This window comes from Xiphophorus couchianus, chromosome 2, assembly GCF_001444195.1.
Source record: "Xiphophorus couchianus chromosome 2, X_couchianus-1.0, whole genome shotgun sequence".
NCBI lineage: Eukaryota > Metazoa > Chordata > Actinopteri > Cyprinodontiformes > Poeciliidae > Xiphophorus > Xiphophorus couchianus.
Window position 1 is genome coordinate 17,064,841 of NC_040229.1, and position 19,841 is coordinate 17,084,681.

A 19,841-nucleotide genomic window follows, 5' to 3' on the forward strand; every position below is an offset into this window, starting at 1 on the left:
GCTGAGGGTAAGAGAAATGGTTGAACTGGTGATATTCTTAAAAATAAATTTATATGCCGACCCAGAAGGAACATACTCAAATTAAAAGCTGGACTTTTCAGTGTCAGATTATGTTATAGAAATAAAATTAAATATTTCTTTTAAGGCTTTTCGAGTGTTTTTGCCAAGGGAGAAAAATAAATGGTAAAAAAAATAAACTTTCTGTTTTCTTGCATTTAAGTAATCCAAAAAAAAAATCTGCAATACAGATATCTTTTTTCCATTATTATTAAACTGTGCTAATCAATTCCAAAGTAGTTCCAGGGAGATGCTTGAATTACATTATAGTCTTGCACTCCAAATAAAAAAAAAAACAATCTGCAAGCAAAGCACATAGTTAGATATTGAAAGAAAACAATATTTCCATTGACTCACATCCAGTGATACTTTATGAAACTTGATCAACAATTTCAATCCTGGAGCCATCTTCAGAAGGACAAGATGAAAAGACAGCGCAAGGGAGGTGGGAGAGCAGAGAGTAAGACTTTTATTGCCTACCGTAGTAAGATGGTAAAGTTCCTCCTGGCAGATATTTATTGGGTTAGTTGAGTCCGGAGAGAGCTTTAACATTGATTGTGATCATTAAATATATCCGCTTGAAATGGCAACATGGCATTCCTTCAGTCAATTTAGCCAATAGGAGCAGAACAAAGGCATAATCAAATCAATCCTCTCATAATTATTCTCTGAAAGGTGGAATTAATCACAAGAAGAAATAAAAACAATAATGGAAAATGAAATGGTGTGTCGTAAACAATTACTGCCTAAATTGAAAAAAACCCAGTGAAGGGGAAAAAAAATCAGCTGTAAATCCAACAAATTAAAATAACATTTCAGAGTATATTGGTTATTTGGTTTACACTGACTTTCGGTTATTATACTGTTGAGCAGGCTGTGTTATTACAGGAGAGAGCGATACAGGGACAGGGGAAATGAAGAGGGAGAAACTAGGAAATGAAGTGGTGTGGAGGGGGGAGAGGGCGAGTTGAGTCTGGGGTCAAAGGATCAAGGTGCACCTCTCATGAAAGCCATGATTCTCTCTTCTTCCTGCTTGCAGAGAGGAAGTGTAGCATATCGATTAGCTATCAGATGATTCCGATACGGTCTGATCGATAGGATGAAAGCCAGGCAGGACCCTCCCTATCCACTCAGGGACCCACCCAGAGATCTGCGGTCGCTGCACTGCAGACCACCGCAGACATCAAGCTGTTTGTTCACCATCAGAGAATTCTCCTTTTGTCTCCTGTCCAGTGAAAAGCTTCCTGAAATAAATTTCTCTTAAATGAGCCAATAAATTATTCAGGCAGTAGTCACACACAGACATGGTAAATAGAGAGCACATGGCAAATTCTTCATTTATGTTGCCTTGTGAAAGTATTCATATCCCTTGAACCTTCACCAAATGTTTCATGTTGTAACCACAAACTTAATTTTATTGTAATTTTATATGGAAGACCATTATTGTATAGTGGAAGAAAAAGGATGAGTTGATTTCCTTTTCTTTTTTTTTGTACACATATGTATTTGTATTTACTCCTCTTTCCTTTGGTATCCGTAGATCAGGGGTCTCAAACTCGTGGCCCGCGGGCCAACTGCGGCCCTCGAGACGATAGTTTGTGGCCCCCGCCTTAATATGAAAGTTTAATGTTAGTGCGGCCCGCGAGTTTGATATAATTGGCACTTTTCAGTGTTGTGTGCGGAGCTGAACGAACTTACCAATCACAGTGGAGTATATTGCTCTCGGGGGCGGGACATCGGCCGGGCCTATTTGCATTTTCTATTTGTCATTATTTGCATGCGGTACATGCGCAATTTCCGCGGCCGCTCCCGCTTCACGTGCTTCAGCATCCAGTCTAGACCCGGAAGTTGCTGATCAGTGTAACGTAATTAAGGTTAGGCGCTGTAACGCTTGGGTTGTATTTAAGGGAGGAGAGGAGGCGGCAGATTCGTCAGGACGGTCAAAAACTCACAACCACACTGGTACTGGGAATTCCACAGTGTTGTCCTTTAATAAATACGCTCTTCACCAACCTTACAAAGCCCAGTTGAACGGCTGCTATATTATCAGACATGAAAATTGAGCAGCGTCCAAACAACCCGTAACATTACTAAAAAGTTAGGGAGCTAACATGTCCGTCTAGCACGTTTCTCCCACGCTCTCTACAGAGAAGCCGTGGCGCATACTTCTGACATCATTAGCAATACTAGAGTATCTTAAAGAGACACTAAACAATTACGGCTGTTACAGCGCCTGACTACGGCCAAATATGGTAATAGGCAATCAGAAAGGTTCGGCTGAGGAGACCGTGTGTATGAATGCGGCCCAGCCTCACTCAGACTCTACCTCCAGCGGCCCCCGGGTAAACTGAGTTTGAGACCCCTGCTGTAGATAATATCTGGGGTAGCCTACGGCCTTCAATTGTCTGTGTTCAATTCAGTGATAGTTTAGGGGTTGAATAGAGACCAAACAGAATTATAAAGACCAAGAAACATGCCAGAGAGTTTGAGAAAAAGTTGTGGGGAAGTTTAAAGCAGGATGACATTGTGAAACATTATTTCAAGCTTTGAACATCTCATGGGGCGTTCTTCAATCCATATTCTGGAAATGGAAAAAGTTTGACACAATTGCAAAACTACCAAGTCCGTCCGCCTGAACTGACAGGCCGGGTAAAGCAAGCAATAATCAAATAGGCAACCAAGACACCAACGGTAGCTCTGAAGGTGCCTCTGAGATCTGCAAACAGCACAAGCATTCATCACAATCCACAGATCTGGCCTTAACAGAAGAATGATAAAAGGAAAGCCATTACTGAAATAAAACCACAAGAAGTCTCATTTACTTTGGTCAGATGTAACCAAAATTTTCGCAAGGCCATCAAAGACAAGCATATCTGATCATAATGTCCCCATAGTAGTGGCAGCATCATACTGTGGAGAGGCTTTTCTCCAACAGAAATAGGAAAAAAAGTTAAAGAATATTAAACATATCGAATGAGAATAGTTTATAGTAGTTCAAATCAAACCATATTCATGTGTTAGAATGACCAAAATCAGAGTCCAGACAACTGAGGATCTGTGGAAAGATTTTACAATTAATGTTCACAGAATGTTTCCATCCAAAATGACTGAGCTTGAACTATTTTCAAAAGGTGCACAAAGTTTTCAGCCTCCTCATTTCCAAAGGTGGTGCAAACATATCAGTAGCTGTGATTGCAGCAGAAGGTGGTTCCAGGGTGACTGGATGCAAAGTATGCATGACATAATTTCGAGATTATCATTTGAAAATTCAGAGAAGTCATGTTTATTGCAAAATATATAAAAACGTTCGAGAAGCATGAATACTTTTGAAGAGATGTACAGCCTTTCTGCCATCGCTGTAAGACTGAGCAATAAAGAATAGGAATAATACGTTTTATCAAACAACAGGCAAAATGTAGGTAAACAACGTGGAGAACTGTCTGCAAGGTGTGAACCATTTTGTAAAATCATCCCCCACAGAGGTTCATGTAGAGGTTCAACAATCTGCAGGGTTAAAATATAAACTTTTATATTTATTTTTAAAATATTCATAAAATGTTAAGAGCCTAATCAGCACCATGGACAGCACTCATACATTTTTTTTTTGTAGTTTAAAACTACAATAGTGTTTAATGGGACTTCATTCAGTTAAGTTTCTCAGAACAGCTTCCTGAGCTGTTCTCTAAAATGAAGCTGTCATTTGGAAAAACTTCATTCTATATTTTTATTTAATTTTCAGGTGCAATCCCAGTCGATTCATAACTTAGTGAAAATGTTTCTGAGTTAACTCTAGAGTGTGAACGTGTCAGATGCTGCCGTGCTCTGACGTGGGTCCAGTGGTGTGAAAGGACAATGATAAGACACCTGCAGGACACAGCACCGCTGCAGGGCGGTCACTTTTCCTGGAATATTATTTGCTTCAAGTGTAAAAGTATTTAATTTTAAGGGATTAAAATGCATTTAATCTTTTTATCTAAAAATGACTTAGGTTATTATTATTATTTGTGGTTTTGTTGATCTTTTTACTCACTTATTTCCTTCCAAACAACTGAGGATAATCTACCTTTAATTTTCTGTCTGACATTAACTGCAATGTTTTGTATTCCAAATTACAGTGACACAAATATTTAATCTGGGTCAGCTTATGAAACAATGTCACATACTCTAATTTGTTAAACCTAGTTTATGCTTTTAAAAAATACCATTTTATAAAAGCAGACACAAACTGACTTACTTAAAACATGCAATTTAACAAACTCGAGAAACACACAGTCATGCATAAAACTAAAGTAACAGAACTTTGTTCTAAAACTAAATGAAAAACTGGACGATGCTATATGTGCAAGTTGATGTACAAATACATTTATTAATTATGGCAAACTATTTTAAATCTGAGGGATTTTAAAGTGAGAAAATTACCAAATCATGTTAACTTCAGTATTAATTGCTCACCATTCTATTGCTGATTCGAAACTCGTTTTTCTAACTACCACGGTAACAAGGCTAATAACTAGATGGACTCTACCACATGTATCCCTGTGTTTCTCAATAAATTTGTTTCTTGTCCTTATATTTTGATAAAAAGATAATTATCTAATCACTTATGATGCAGGTTAGAAATGTAATACAGCTCTTTTGAAATGATTTTCCAGCTTTAAAGGCCACTGAAAATTTATGTGCGAGGCTGTTTGTATGATTGACTGATCTGTCCTTTCAACACATGGTGTAAAAGCTTCTGTGTTAACACAGACCTTAAATCTAAAGGTTCAATAATGTGATTGTTTGCATCTAATGTGTGCTAGAGTGTATAACAGTGATATATTAAGTTATTCCTCACCTTCCTACACAAATATCACCAACTAACGGCCTACAAATGAATGTACTTTTAGAATTTGGTTTAAAAAACAAGCACATGGATTTGTTGAATGTTTTCCCATGTTTATTTTTTCCCTTTCTTCTTTTAATTTCAGATATTATGACACTGGAATGCTGTTTTATGAACGACCTACGGCACCTGGACTGCCATGAAGCACAATGTCTCAAAAGCGACTCGCCCTCCCAGCGGCTTCAGGACAACCCAACCCAAATACAGAGGCTTGACACTAAAGATTACAATTTAAAAACAAAACAACAAACTGAAATCGCAAATTCTCGTCCAACAGCAAGAGGAGACATGGGGAAAACGAAAGATCCTGGTATTTGTAAATAAGACTCTTACATAGTGGTAAAATATCATTCCATAAATCTCCAAATTGTAATTCAGATTTAGTACAGAAGCTAAACCATAGCAAGAAGAAAATTAGGATGCCCTCTGCAAATCAGGTGGATGTAAATACTGTACAGACAACAAGTAAGGACACTGATAAAGATTAAATTATTGCAGAATAATGTAAATAGTCATAAGAAACATACCTCTAGCGTGTTTATATATTCGTAAGGGTCCTATGCTCTCTACTTTTTATTTCTCAGTTAGACTCTGTATGTCGGCAGAAACATCTGCACCAAATTCTGTCACCAAAATGATACTGATTACAAAGACATTCAATTGGAAGATAATATTTCTTATATAGCGCCATCACTGCAATCCGACTCTATGCTTACTAATGAACTTTGTGTGGTTAAAGGGTTACAAGACGACAGCAGATAAAAATAACTATTCTTTCTAAGTTCCCTACTTCCTACTGTAAAGTAACAAAAGAAAGTTACACCTGAACTTAAGCTGTAAATGAAACCCCCTCCTTACTGTGTATGTAGCGTGTTTTAGCCCTGTAGTGATGTGACATATCCATGCAGACCTCTGTGGTTTGGCAGTTTTTGTATAGTGCAGTCAGAGTCTTTTATTAAGTTCACCCCAAGTCAACATCAACAGCTTCCTCTTTGACTTCTTCCTCACACCATCCTGGATCTCAGTCCGTTAGAGGGACTGGATCCCGACTGATCGCTCTGCAACCAGGCGCTCACTCAGCTCCCACAGGCCGGCGGCGCTGCTCAGATCCTGGGCTTGGTTGGACGACTGGCAGCGGAAGCAGTTGTTGAAGTACATGCCGCCCAACCCCTCCAGCTCTGGGGCCACAGCGCAGTATACCGTGGTGGCAGCACCTTGTTGCTGTAGAAGTAAAAGGAAGAAAAGAAAAAAAAGGACACAATAAGTGGCACTGGACGACTTAGTTGGGTTCATCCTGCAGGAGGAGACAAAACATGGAGAACTCATCTACTCGCACACAGACATTCAGAGGTGTCCTGCCCAGAGAAAGGCTGAAAGGTGGACGCAAGCAGCATCCAGACATCTTTTATGAGATAAACACATACAGGCAGGGAGTCCGGAAGAGGAGACAGCAGGACTGAGTGGCCACAGGAAAAAAAAAATAAAAAGACTTTCACACACAAGCTGTCTCACCCTTCTCTCAGCCCATGAGGACTGCCTCCTATAAACATAACTGTACATATATCTGTGTACATATATTTATTTGTTTATTTACTTCTCTACCTGGCATGTACAGGACTTCTGTGTGAAAATTCCAGATGCACAGACACAGTGGGAAAGGGTAAAAGCATCTCCAGTCTGGACGGGAATTACCACTGAAAACGCAGCTTTTATGTAAATAATACAAAAATAGGTTTCAGTGGAAATTAAGATGTATATTTTCACACTATGTGTACAGAGGGTGAGCCAGGCTTTTAAAGTTAAATATAAGCGTTGAAAATTATGCAAGAATAATTCTGTATCTTAGTTATAAGTCAGTTACTTATAGAAAAAAAAAAGAGCATTTTTTTCCTGTAAGGACACACACACGCATACACACCAGAAAGCTTCCTCACTAATTTTCTCTAAGTACATTTATTTATGAGCATCATAAAGTCTTAAACTCAGAAACTCACAGAGTTTTATGTTGTTTCTGAAAACTGAAAGGGTGTATGGGCGCAACCTGCTAAGTTTTCTAACACACCATGTCCTTTCAGGCGGTAATTAGCGGGGATATTCTTAGAGGTGGTGGTGGGGGGAGAGATTTCTGTGACATTTGAAAATGAAAGTTGAATAAACACGTCAGAGAGAATTACACACATAACCCGACTGCTCAAAGAGGGATCTTTCATGTTGCAGCTCCGGCTAAAAGCTGCTGTGACAGCTTCCCTGCGAAACACCCGAGGCTGGAGACGACTTCTGTACGACCACATGAAATGGCTTGCCCACTTTATCTCCCGATGAGAGTGATGAGAGTTTTAGCACAGAGCACTGGCACGCACCGAGACGAGCCCATATGCGCAATAGTCAAACACACAGATATATACACGCATGCATAATGGAGACGCGTTACATGCCAACTGTTTGAACAGCTTCATAAAGCAGCTGTGAGGCTAATACACATGAAGTGAAAAGATTCTGTTTTTAAAAATAAATATGTGCAAAATGCATATGCAATAAACAAAACAGGAAGAGGATTTTTAAAAAAAAACTTATTTAATCAATAGAACCAAACTAGCTCACAGACAACCCCCTCCTGTAAGTTGTGTGTTCAGATCCACAAGGATGCGACCCCGCAACGTTGCAGCAGCAGCAGCAGACCGAGCGTGTTTGAAGCGGTGTGTGATGAGCGAGCTGGTAAACAGCAGATGAAACGGCTGCATCTCTCTGTGGGCCGCTGTCTGTCTCACCTGCCAGCCAGGCGATAACTTCGTCCACGTCACATGTCACCATATCAAAGCCGCTTAAATGCCAAGCAATGTCTCTGAGTTACAGGTTCACAAGCGCTCAGTCTAACTCATCTCCCTCACTGAGGGCATCTGATTTAGCTCGTCTGAGAAGCAAAACTGCTTTCAAACTCGATAGAGGAGTTCGGCGCTGCAGGGCTTTGAGTTGCCGACGCACCTTGAACTCGGTTGGCTTTCTGAGCGCTTAATTACCAAACACTGCTACAGCAACAATTTCAAATGAAACTTCTAGAATCTGGATTTTACATTCTTTGGAAAGCAAACCCAGAGTGCAGCAGTGCAGTTCATGCCAGATAAACTATTACATAGACTGCTTATACAATCTTCTTGGTGTTTAGCTCAGCCCCACACCACTTGATCTCGTGACCTCTGTAAGAGATAAGGCTGATGAGATTAGGCATTAACATGCTTAGCCACCCACCACAGCCATTTATCATTGTGTATGTGCATTTGCAGATAGGATAGGTAAGGTGTGTGTGAGGTAGAAGTACGGGCAGCATGAACAAAAATCTTTTACACTTCTTTTTGCACAGAAATGCATTTCTATGTGCATTTATGGCACAAGCGAGTATCTGCTCATGAATGAAAAGAGAAGTAAGACATGAAGAAATCAAAGCAGAAGGTAAAGAGTAGCCATTTCCAACCCATCTCTAAGTGTAGATGAGGTCTGTAAATTTAGCTGTCTGCAAACTTTCGGTGTGTCTTTATCTTCTTCAGCTAAATGTTAATCATTACCTTGTGTACAGTACTTTTCTGAGAAACATCTTTGGTGTTTTGCTCTTTTCCAACTAGAGCTGTGAACTTGAACTCGAGATCAATTCAGGGAAGGTTTAAAGCTGAACAAATGAGAGATTTAAGATTTGTGTAGAATAGCGAGAAAAAAAAGTTCCTCGATGAAAAGATCATTTTCTGAACAAGCAGCCTGCTGACAGTTAACAACCTACAACATTTTACTCTGGTCACCCCGAATAATTTCTTCAACAGATAAGAACAAAGCTTTAATTGCAGCTGAAGAGTTACAGCAACTTGCAAAAGTATCCACATCTCTTGAACCTTTTTCATATTTGTCATGTTATAATAACCTTAAACTTTAATGCGTTTTTCTTTGATAGATTAACACAAAGTTGCATGGAGAGAATGTGTGAATATGAGTTAGGTCTGCCAAAAATCCACAAATTGGACCTTTACTGGTCATTTCTGACACATGAATATGCTTTGATCTGAACCAATCTATTGTAGCTCTGGGTTTATGATTTGGGGTTCCTGCCTCCTTGCTGAAGAAAAGCATAACATTCACTTTCCCATGTTTCACTATGAGGATCATGTCGTCAGGATGACGCCCCAGATGCAAATTTAGTTTTACCACATTAGTAACTTCTGACAGCAATTGCTTGGATTACATTTTATTTATGGACATCCAAGTAAAGTGGGCTAAAACCAGTGCATATAACTCCATCAGATTTTCAGATTTGCAATTTTTAAAATGTTGAAAGTCAGTAATGTGACAAAATGTGAAAAACATTCACAATGTGAAAAGGTATGTGTCTTTTGCAAAGCACTGAAAGAAATTAAGTTAAATATGCTGAATAAAATAAAGTTTGAACATCTGGAACATTATAATGACCCTAACAGTTCAGAGTCTTGAGTATGCCATCAGACGCAAAGATTAATAATCTAAGGACAGAAGACAAAGTGACAGAAAATGTGCGCTGAAATGAATCCAAAAACTTAACAATATGCAAAAGCAGAAGATAGATTACAGCAAGACAGCAAACCAAAAGAGTAGGATAGAAAAAGACCTGACAGCAGGTTCTGTGTAAACTACTTCTGTGAATATCTGCTTTTTGTGGATAATAAACGTTGTTTCTAAGGAAATATACCCTGCAGTAACAGTGTTTTTCTGGTGAGCAGTACAAGCCTGCATTACCGTTGAATTCAGCACTATAGCTCTGGAAAAGCTCTGGGACCAGATCCAAGTCTTCCAATCAAAATATTGACCCAATATCCAAGAACCTCATGTCATGGACTGGCAATAGAAATGTCCCAATAAAGCGTTGAGCAATAACTAGAAGTCATACTGAGTGTATTCGCAAAGCAAAAAGGTACACGGGTAAGATGCTTTGTCGTTAAATAATCAGTATTCTTACATTTGCCGTGTTTCGTTTTGTCTCTTCGTCATCAGAGTTGTACTCAGCTGTACAAGCTTTCTCTGACCCTATGCATGTGACCCCTTTGACCCTTCACATTTGTAGTTACAGCATCAACCTCTCCCTCCGACCTGAGTGTAAATAAGCCATCTCTGTAGCGCAGTCTGGTTTCGGCCTGTACATACAAACTTGTAAATACCAAAGTCTATGCATGCGTAAAACCTTGCAGTTCTTTCAGGTACTTTTATAATCCCTAAATCCTCACATAGCATGCGCTGAAAGAAAAGTAAAAACAAAAAAAGTAGAAAAAAGGTAAAAGAGTTAAATAAAAAAGGTAAAAAAAATAAATAAATAAATGAGTTGATATTATTGTCAGGCAATATCCTCTCTTGGACAGTGTGTGTAGAGTCTTCCTGTTTTCTTACTCCTGTGGGTGGTTCTCTTCCATTGCCTGTCCTGTGTTTCTGCTCACCATCTGTGTCAGTTGTTGTCAAGTTGGCATTTGTCCAGTGGCGAGGGTTGAGGCAGAGGACAGAGAGAGAGAGCGAGAGACACAAGATAGGGGCGGCTTTTAACAGCTGACCCCTGTGATGGCACTCCAGTTCAGCGGCAGCACTAAAGCTGGCAGAGCGATCCATGCCTACGACGCAGTTTTGGAAGCTGCTTCATGGCACCAACTGCAGATCATTACAGCAAACGTCCATGCTTGCCATGTCAACGCCCTTTGCATATGCAGTAGGGATTTTTTTTTATTATGAAAACTTATTTTGATCTTGGCAAGCTTACAGAAACAATAATCAAGTGCTGTTTTCTTACTTTTGTTCAAAATCTGAATAAAAGTGTCGTGAAAATGACATGTTTTTTCTCCTCATCAACAGAAAGCAAATTCTAAAGTTGGTGAAATAAGTTACTTTCTAAAATTAGGTGTAATATGGCTGCAGTATGTGTCAGTTAAAGCGATTCCTGGTTTTCAGCCTCAGTGGAGGGATTAGGAGGAGTGCAGTTTTTCAGTTTTTGGTTCAGCCCTCTGCCCGGCCTCGTGGAGTAGCTACCCTCTAAGTGGGACTCTGATCTGATTGTGATTCTGTTTCAGGAATGTTTTTTTTTTCTCTCTTTCCCAACCTGTGATGTTTAAGATATATGGAAGTGTCTGATTTTTAATCTGTGCTAAAGATATTTTACATTTAATAAATAATCACTGAAAGCAAACCTAAGTGCATATCCTTGTTTGCCTCAGCCATGGGAAGCCCTCTGCAAGCTGACGGCTCAGCTGAGCGTGCCTGGCCTTGCTGTGGTAGGAATCCTGGGTAATGCAGTCCCCTCTCAGATAAACAAGCTGTCCATCCATTCAGCTTGCCCACTCAACCAAGATGAAAAGAGATTAGCACTCACAACACCTCCACACACACTTTAGAAAGCACCCTGACACTCGGCAGTGAATCTGAGGTGGCCTCGGTGACCCCGACTGTGGTACACCAAAGATCAGATTAGGATAGCATGTTAGCACTTCTGGTCAGTGTGACTCAGAATGTTTCATTTTTTGTGTTCATGCTTCAAAAAAGTTTATAATGAAATTCAAAATATTTAGAATTTGCTTCACGAAAGCCAGACACTTTTGCAATCATTGAATCTGATCAAAATCAACATTTCTTTAAGCTTTCTGAGGACAACATTTGTGCAGGTGGAAAATTTCAGGAGGCATGTTTCTTAGGGAATTAATGTCTTCGTAAAACCTGAAGGGTGCATCATCTACCCTACAAAAAATAATCAGGAACACAGTAAAGGGACAGACAGTAAAGGACCCAGCATGGTCGGACCAAAGTTGAACCGTCAACATGTGGTCTTGTGGTTTTTCAATGTCCGTTTTTGCACAAACTTTTCACGGTGCTCAAGACACACAGAGCCGAGCTCCTCCTCCCGCTGCAGTGCACGTCATTGTGTTTTATTACATGTGCTAGAAAGGTTTGCCAAGGGGCTTGTGACAAGAAGAAGCCGACGACATGAAGCTGAGAACAAAACAACGTGATTTTTGTCACATAGCTACAACAATGAGAACTGATTTTGACAGTTTGGCTTGACCATTCCGGGCCCTTCAGAATACACCCACAGACACAATCTGAAGACAACTAAAGGGATTGAGTTGGAATTGGGACTAAACAGCTGTGCAGACTTAAGAAAACCACTGATTAGTGAGACTAATCAGGAACAAATGCTTTAACTTCCCAGAGAGCAGACAGATAGGACTCCTGAGCAATGGAAGGAGGTCGTTTGGTCAGATGAGTCCAGAGTGGTGGGGAAGAGCAGAGAGCAATGCTCCCATCATGTCTACATGCAGAAATACATTTGTGACTTTGCTAGAGGCAATTCGACAAAATATTAGTATTACTTTTCTTTTGGTCCATAAGGGAGCGCCTTATGGTTATTTACCTATTTACCTCAGCCAGCCCCAGGAATGGCTTGGTCAAAAGCTCAAAGCCTCTTCATCACAGGTCTCCCCAGTGATTAGTCTACTCTGGTCATCTGTATGGACTAAACTATATTTTGTCTGTCCATTAGCCCACAGGCGGACGGCTAATACTCACCTAAAGGCAGCACGCTGCCCTGAGGAGCATTAAGGGCAGTATACAAGGACCGGCCTCCTCCCACCCGCATGGTTCTCAGACCTTTACTTCATCATGAGGTTCAATCTCTCTGTCTGCTTGCCTTGCCCTTCTGCTTTTTAGCTCGGCTCCTTCTTTTCCATCAACTATCTCCAGATCCTCATTCGCCTGCAGCCCCATCTCCCCTGGCCCATAACTTACATGACCGGGCATACCGTGTTTCTGTAACAGAGGTCTCAGGGGTAAACGATTACAGTATGACATCTTTGAGGTAAATGGATCCCTTTCCCTGGTGTCCCAGATCACAGATGAGCCTTGTTGCCAGTCTTCATTTCTAGGCAAGCGGAGTGATGTAGTAGAGGATGAGAAAGAGAGAGGAAGGAGCAGAGGGGGAAACTCTGCAGGAGTGACAAGAACACAACACAAAGCACCCCCCACCACCACCTGCCAAAGCACGATTACTCTCCCTTTCTCTCTGCGGCCCTCTACTTACCCAGTTTGCACCTGATAAGATCAACATAGTGTCAGTCATCAACAGCCTCCTGCCACACGGTGATTGTTCATCTGTTACATGGGTGTGGAAATGTGTGGAAATGTGCAGCCCAGTGCGACATTGCTGTATACATTTAATGTACCCCCCTCCCCACCTCAACCACCACCACCACCCCCACCATCGTGTTTAAGGAAACAATAGAAGAGGAAGTGAGAAATGAAGTGGAGGGAATGCAAAGGACAAGAGGAGGAGGGGAACATTAAGGAGACAGAAGGGACAAAGAGAAGGAGCAGAAAAGCAGGCAGGAGAGAAGGTAAGGGCGACAGGACACGGGGCATCCAAGGGGAAAATGATGGGGAATCAGAAGGACTTGCGCAACGACTGTGAAACTATCTCATTTTTATCCTGAGAGGACTTCCAAAGGGATACGCACAACCTAATTATTTTCCCCTAATAAAAGCAACATATGCTAAGACAATAAAAGGCCTTATTGGACACCTATTCATTAAAAAAGGAACAGTAAAAAGTGTGGGACTCTGGCGCAGGGATTAGCTTTTAAAGGGGCTTTTTTTTCTGCCTGGAAATGGCCTTAGTCCTCCTTTAGGATTTCCATATGGGTGCGTAGCCCACCATAAAAGATCTGAATTATACATGAAGAGGACTGGCTGCTTTATTGGCTGTGATCTGCCTTTTTGCTCTCACCTAATTGCATCAGTGCAACACACCTGTATATGAATGCTACCAGGCATGTAGTTTAAGGTCAGGGATTTTTCAGTTGTAAAGTACATATAGCTAATGACAAGCATTCAGCAGCACCAAGATAACCTATAAATCACAAAAGTTTGTTAAGATGGTAACATGCAGTTGAAATAAGGCGTGCTGGTGACTCACGGCTGACAGTTTGACACGGTGAAGTCATTACTCCATATGGTCAACGTACTGTAACTGTCAGTATATTTCTATTATGAGCACAGCAATGCTGTCTGTGTGTCGGTATGTGAGTGTGTGATGAGCTGGTGTAATAGGGCCACACACAGGTGTGTCTATGCTCACCTCTTCACTGATGCACCAGCTAATTGGTCTCCTGCGGCAGCCTGACATATTCACACACTGAAAATCTCTCACACACATACAGAGTCAGGTGTGTGCATCGACACATACAGGCAGCGTAGTGTGCAATAGATATATCCACATATACGCAGACTGTGTAAATATGCACAGACGTCCAAACATAACCACGCATATGCCTACATTCACTGGCAGCCCGTAGAGTGTATCTCCGAATCTACTCATTATCACAGTGCTGACTCTGAATGAAGGATGACACCTCAACAGAATGCTTCTGCTGTACATACAGCTGCTTTAAAGGTGCAAGTAAAGCTGTAAAAACCACCGACCACAAAGGAATACTCAAATAAAACACGCATATTATGAGAGAGGATGCACTTGAGAGCCAAACACCCAAGAGCTGCGTGCAAAATTCCTCCCCCACACACCGTTAAAGCACGAACTAAGCTGTTTTTCTTTACTGTATAATAGCGGAGATGATTGGAGCCATCACTCAAAAACATGAACTCAGCAGTGACAAATACTGAGAATAGAATACAATGTCAAAATTTTCACTTTTAAACTATTATTGCCATACAGTAAGTGCACAAACCTAGAGAAGAAAGCATCAGGAGTTTGGTCAGGTAAATGACCATACATTTTGATAGATGTCATCAAAAATAAACATCAACCAAAAACAAACTCTTTGAAAAGTTGAAAAGGAAAATACAATCCATATACAATCTTTCAAGCACAATTTGTGTCCTTTAACCTTAACATCTGAGACAAAATACATAATTTTTCAGAACTTTGAGGACATGTTCACTGAACCTTTTTGAACCTACTGACAACACTGGTTTCAGTAACCAGGTTCATAATGAAGTGATTCATCATAAGATACTTTGCCAGGTTCTACCATGTGAAATTCTAAGGTACTTTTGAAAAGTTCCAGAAAACAACCTCTTAGTTCTGGGACAGTGTCTATCCAGTAGGGTCCAGGAGAGTACCTGTTGAACTTCTGAAAGTATCTGGTGAATTCCTAAATGTAATCTTTACTACCAGAAAATAACATCCAAGTTATATGGATAGTACTTGGTATGTGTGTTCTTGGAAAACATGAATAAGTTCAAATAAAATATTCAATAAGTCCTGGAAAAAAACTTGATAAGTTCCCAAAACAAACTTCTAAGTTCCAGAAAATCCCTTCGAGAGTTTAGGAAAACCAGTAAGTTTTCCATAAAAGCAACTGGAGAGCTCTAAAAAGTACCGGCTAAGTTCCAGAATGCATTAAGTACTTTGTGTACTTTCCTGGAGAAAGTGGTACGTTTCTGAGAAGTAAGGAGTACATTCCATGAGATTTTATGTACTGGACAAATTCCTGAGAGTAACTTATTAGTTTATGAAGGTACCAAGTAGATTAAAGAAAAGAAGCTAAAGGAAATTACAGGCTGCGATATGTGCTACACATTTCTTTATTCACAAACTTACTGTATGGTCATATTTCTTGTCTAACCAAGGTGGCTGGAAAACACCACTTTCAGGTAATCTAAATAGCTCAGTTATTCCCTTTAAGCACCAATTCTCCTGCCACCCTTTTCCTCATGGTGGGGGTGGAGAGAGAGAGACAGAGAGATGTTCTGTTTTAAATAAGAAGGCAGCACTGGCCCATTAAACTCTGATAGTAATGATATTAATTTGGCAGGAACGTGTCATTTTCACAGTAGAGCAACGAGCTGAACTGTCATTACGCACACATATACACACACAGAGACAAAGTATTCTCTCTCATTCACACACACACACACCCTCTCACTAACTCATTTTCTCTCTCTAACACACACACACAAACCAGCAGCACGTCACAGGAGAGCAGCTACCAGTAACGTTATGAGAGTGTGAGAGATCTGCTAATGGGAAAGATTAGTGTGCCCTTGGTCAAAATGGTTACAGTGGTGTAACTTATATCTATGTCCTCAGTTCACACCTCTTGTCATCACCTTTTACACCCTGAACGTTGTCCAGTTCCTTTCCAGTGGATCTCTTCTTATCCCCTATCCTCATTAATTCCAGATTTACATTTGTTTTATTTTCTTTGTTTGTAAGAACCAGAAAAACCCTAAAAAGTGGCAACAAAGTGAAACATCATCTATTTTCTTAGCCAAAATTGATTTTGTTCATAGTTAACAAGTCCAGAAGTCTTTGCGAATCAATAAAATTAATTACATCTTTAAGAGTATGAAATGATTAAACAAGATCACAGTAAAATATTTGAACTTGCTTTAATATTACTAATGTTAGCATATAATTTCCATCATTTTTTAATGAAAGAGTACCTCAAAATTATTGTTTCAAAGGAGCTGAACCTCCTCAAGCAGTTTTAATCGACTTGAGCAAAAGGTGTTTAGACCTTCCCAGATTAAGATGTGAACCAGCTTCGCATCTGCACAAAGCTGTCAAAGTTGGAAAGGACAGATTAAAATTAAAACTCTTTAATTTACTTTATTGGTAGTACCTTTTCATTAAAATAGGCTTTGTAATCAAAAAGGGGAAAACATTTTGTTTTCGTGTTTTGGTACATTTGCAAAAACAGTCGAAAATGACACACATTGACTGTCATAAAATAATATAGTAATATCCCTGTACATTTTCAAGTTTCTAATTTTGTTCAGTCTGTTAAGTTTTTTAAAGGAAATTTGTATGTCAAGTATTGTTCGGCACAAACATAATTTGTCATTTAGCACAAGCAAATACTGAGCAATAGCCTCACTTTACATTACAATACCTCTGCATTTATTGTCAGAACTAAAAGTGATAGTCTACATTAATGAGAAGGTGCAGTGTTTGTGAAAACATAAAGGACATTACAGGAGTGCTGGACTAAAAAGTAGTTCCTCTGATGAGCCTAACAGACACGCAATCAACCAGATGTTTGTTAATTGCTGCTGCCGCTAGTCTGGTGGAGCTGAGTGGGGAAGGCGTGGAGGGACGGTGCTCTATGAGGCAGAAGCTCTATTGGCTCCTAAAACTCCTCTTCTGGGGGTCTTCAGAACTTTTTGTATTTATTTTTAAAGAACAATGAAGTTTGTCTATGAAGTACATACAATTGTTTATTTCCTTAAGTGAGGCAGATAATTGTATTTGACTATCCTAATTGCATTAGGCTACTTTTATGTCAATGACGATGTGCTGTGCGGGTGTTTGTGGCATACTGTTCTTGTGAAACTCTGTGTGTTTCTCTGTGTGTCCATGCTGACCCCATCTCGGCACTTCTGACCGGTTGAATGCAGGCTGCATAAATTAGTGCTGATGCTCCGCGATGTAATTATGCTGCTGTCAGGATGGCCCCTCTACTCAAATTCATTTTAATAAAGTTGGTCTCCAAGGTTACCAACCAGGGGTCACCTTTTGTGTCAGTCCCTATGGATCGCACCCACAGAACATCCTGAAAGTCTGTGGTCGTAATACTGTAGCACTGAAACATGACTGGCCTGCACCTCACAACACAAACACACCTCCCACCGGCCTGAGTCACCGGACTGAGACAGGTAGCACGCAAAAAACTGAGAGGTAGAGAGACAAAAAAGAATCAAGGTGTGGGTACACTGACTCAAATTAAATGGAAAGAAGAATAAGTTGTGTGGGAGAAGAAGATAGAAACGTGAAGGAACGGAAATTAGACAAAAAGAATAAAATAGAGTGAGAGAACAAGGGTAGCTGGACAAGGAGAGGGTAGCTGAGTGTCTCTCTTGGGCAGATGGTGGGGTGGATTCTCATTTGTCCTGGTACAGTGTGTGTGTGTGCCAACACTAACCTCCAGGGCAGGGCTGCAGCACAGAACATGTTCTCAATTAGCTGGTAACACAGACAGAGGGAGAGAGCCACAGCTTTTGTAATGCACAGAACAGTTAAACAAACAGGAACAGCGTAAAGTGCTGCGACAACAGCTGCTGGAACACTCACACAAATTAACAGTTTCCGGTGACGTGCAAATGCAACACAGTTATTGTCGGGGTTGGTGGAATAATAAAACTCTTTTACTGGGAATGACAGATTATATACATGAGTTCAGAAATGGACGAATGGATCATATCTCTACAGTGATGAGCAGCAGTGTTGTAATTCTTAGTACAATTTTTAATCTGGTGTTGGATGTAGTACTTTGTGCAGTTAGTGTCTTACCTGCAGCTTGAGTTATTTAGTTTATCAAAACTCAATCACAATTGCAAGTAGGGCAGGGTATAATGTTACAAGTGCTCTGCATTTAGATTCCATATGACAAAAACTATAGCTGAAAAACTTAAACACACACACATGGATAAATTGCATCCAATTATCTTGTAACATTGTATCAACTCATTTTGAAGCAAATGATAAAATTATGTTATGACTTGATTGTATCATATTTGTTTACAACCTAAGTTTAGTAATTTTGTTGATTCCCCTTCCCCTGCATTCGCATAGTGTGAAGAGGTGTTACTGTTCAGAGTGGGTCGGGGTGACTTTGACTGCCTGTGTAATAGTTACAGCAACACGCTTTGTTAGCTGCAGGTAATTTATGGTTGAACTGGCCAGATAATCTGATACGATCGACTGACCCGACTGTCTTTACCAGTCAGGCCCAAAGACACAGAGGAAGGCTCTATCTGAGGAAGGAGAACAGAGGCTCTGAGAGGAAAACGACAAAGACAACACACTGACTAAACTGTTGCTTTGAGAATTAAAATAAAAACAAACCAACAAAAAAAACTGAATGTGACAAAAACATGAAGCAATGAGTGATGCAGCAAAAAAAAGTACTGACAGGGTGAGAAAAATTAAAGAGTTGCAGGGTGGAAAAGTTCTCAGCCTCTCTCTCCCGAGGTGTGCTGAGAATTGGATTGCATTAGAGACCGACGCTCTATTCATCTGAACTGTATCGAGGGGGGAACATTTAGTTAATTGAATGATTAATAAATTCTGCTCAGTCACACTATTTCACTCTGGTGCTGGCTTTGGATAAAAATGTCTGCCAAATGGGAGACGTCATATATCACTTGTTTTAAATCCTTTGGGTAAAACTGGAGCTGAGCATCGATATCAACTTGATTCAGTCCACCAGTGTGTACAATTCAGTTGAAATGAAGTGCCATGCATAAGTATTCACGCCCTCTGACGTTTTTTCCACGACAGTTTGTTAACAACCCAAAAAATTATGTGTCTTTTATTAAGATTTTGTGCAATTTAACAGCACAAATTAGCATATTTGTGCTGGGTTTTTTTTTACATATACAGTACAGACCAAAAGTGTGGACACACCTTCTAATTCAATGGGTTTTCTTTATTTTCATGACTATTTATAAGGCAAGAAATCCCACTTATTAACCTGACAGGGCACACCTATGAAGTGAAAACCATTTCAGGTGACTACCTCTTGAAGCTCATCAAGAAAATGCAGAGTGTGAGCAAAGCAGTAATCACAGCAAAAGGTTGCTACTTTGAAGAAACTAGAATATAAGGGGTATTTTTAGTTGTTTTACACTTTTTTGTTTAGTGCATATTTCCACATGTTATTCATAGTTTTGATGCCTTCAGTGTGAATCTACAATGTCAATAGTCATGAAAATAAAGGAAACTCATTTAATTAAAAGGTGTGTCCAAACTTTTGGTCTGTACTGTATGTGCGCTTCACATGTTTTGAAGCAGAGGAAAATTCCACACGGCTTTAAAAGATATTCTTAAAAGACTTCTAAAGTTAATTGACTGCAATGGATTTTCTCTACAGTAATCAAAGTAAAGAGGGCTTAAATG

The 19,841-nt window shown here is 40.0% G+C and overlaps 2 protein-coding genes across 2 annotated transcripts in view; one reads left to right on the forward strand and one right to left on the reverse strand.

The window, feature by feature from the left end:
* LOC114161196 (transcription factor Maf-like) overlaps positions 1 to 5,342 on the forward strand; it is a 49,371-nt gene extending 44,029 nt beyond the window's left edge. Inside the window, exon 3 of the mRNA XM_028044361.1 lies at positions 5,028 to 5,342. The gene's annotated coding sequence lies outside the window, so the exon portion shown is untranslated. The remainder of the gene's footprint in view (positions 1 to 5,027) is intronic.
* wwox (WW domain containing oxidoreductase) overlaps positions 3,311 to 19,841 on the reverse strand; it is a 158,013-nt gene continuing 141,482 nt past the window's right edge. The window contains exon 9 of the mRNA XM_028044352.1: positions 3,311 to 6,163. Coding sequence (XP_027900153.1) covers positions 5,972 to 6,163 — 192 coding nt within the window. The 3' untranslated portion in view covers positions 3,311 to 5,971. The remainder of the gene's footprint in view (positions 6,164 to 19,841) is intronic.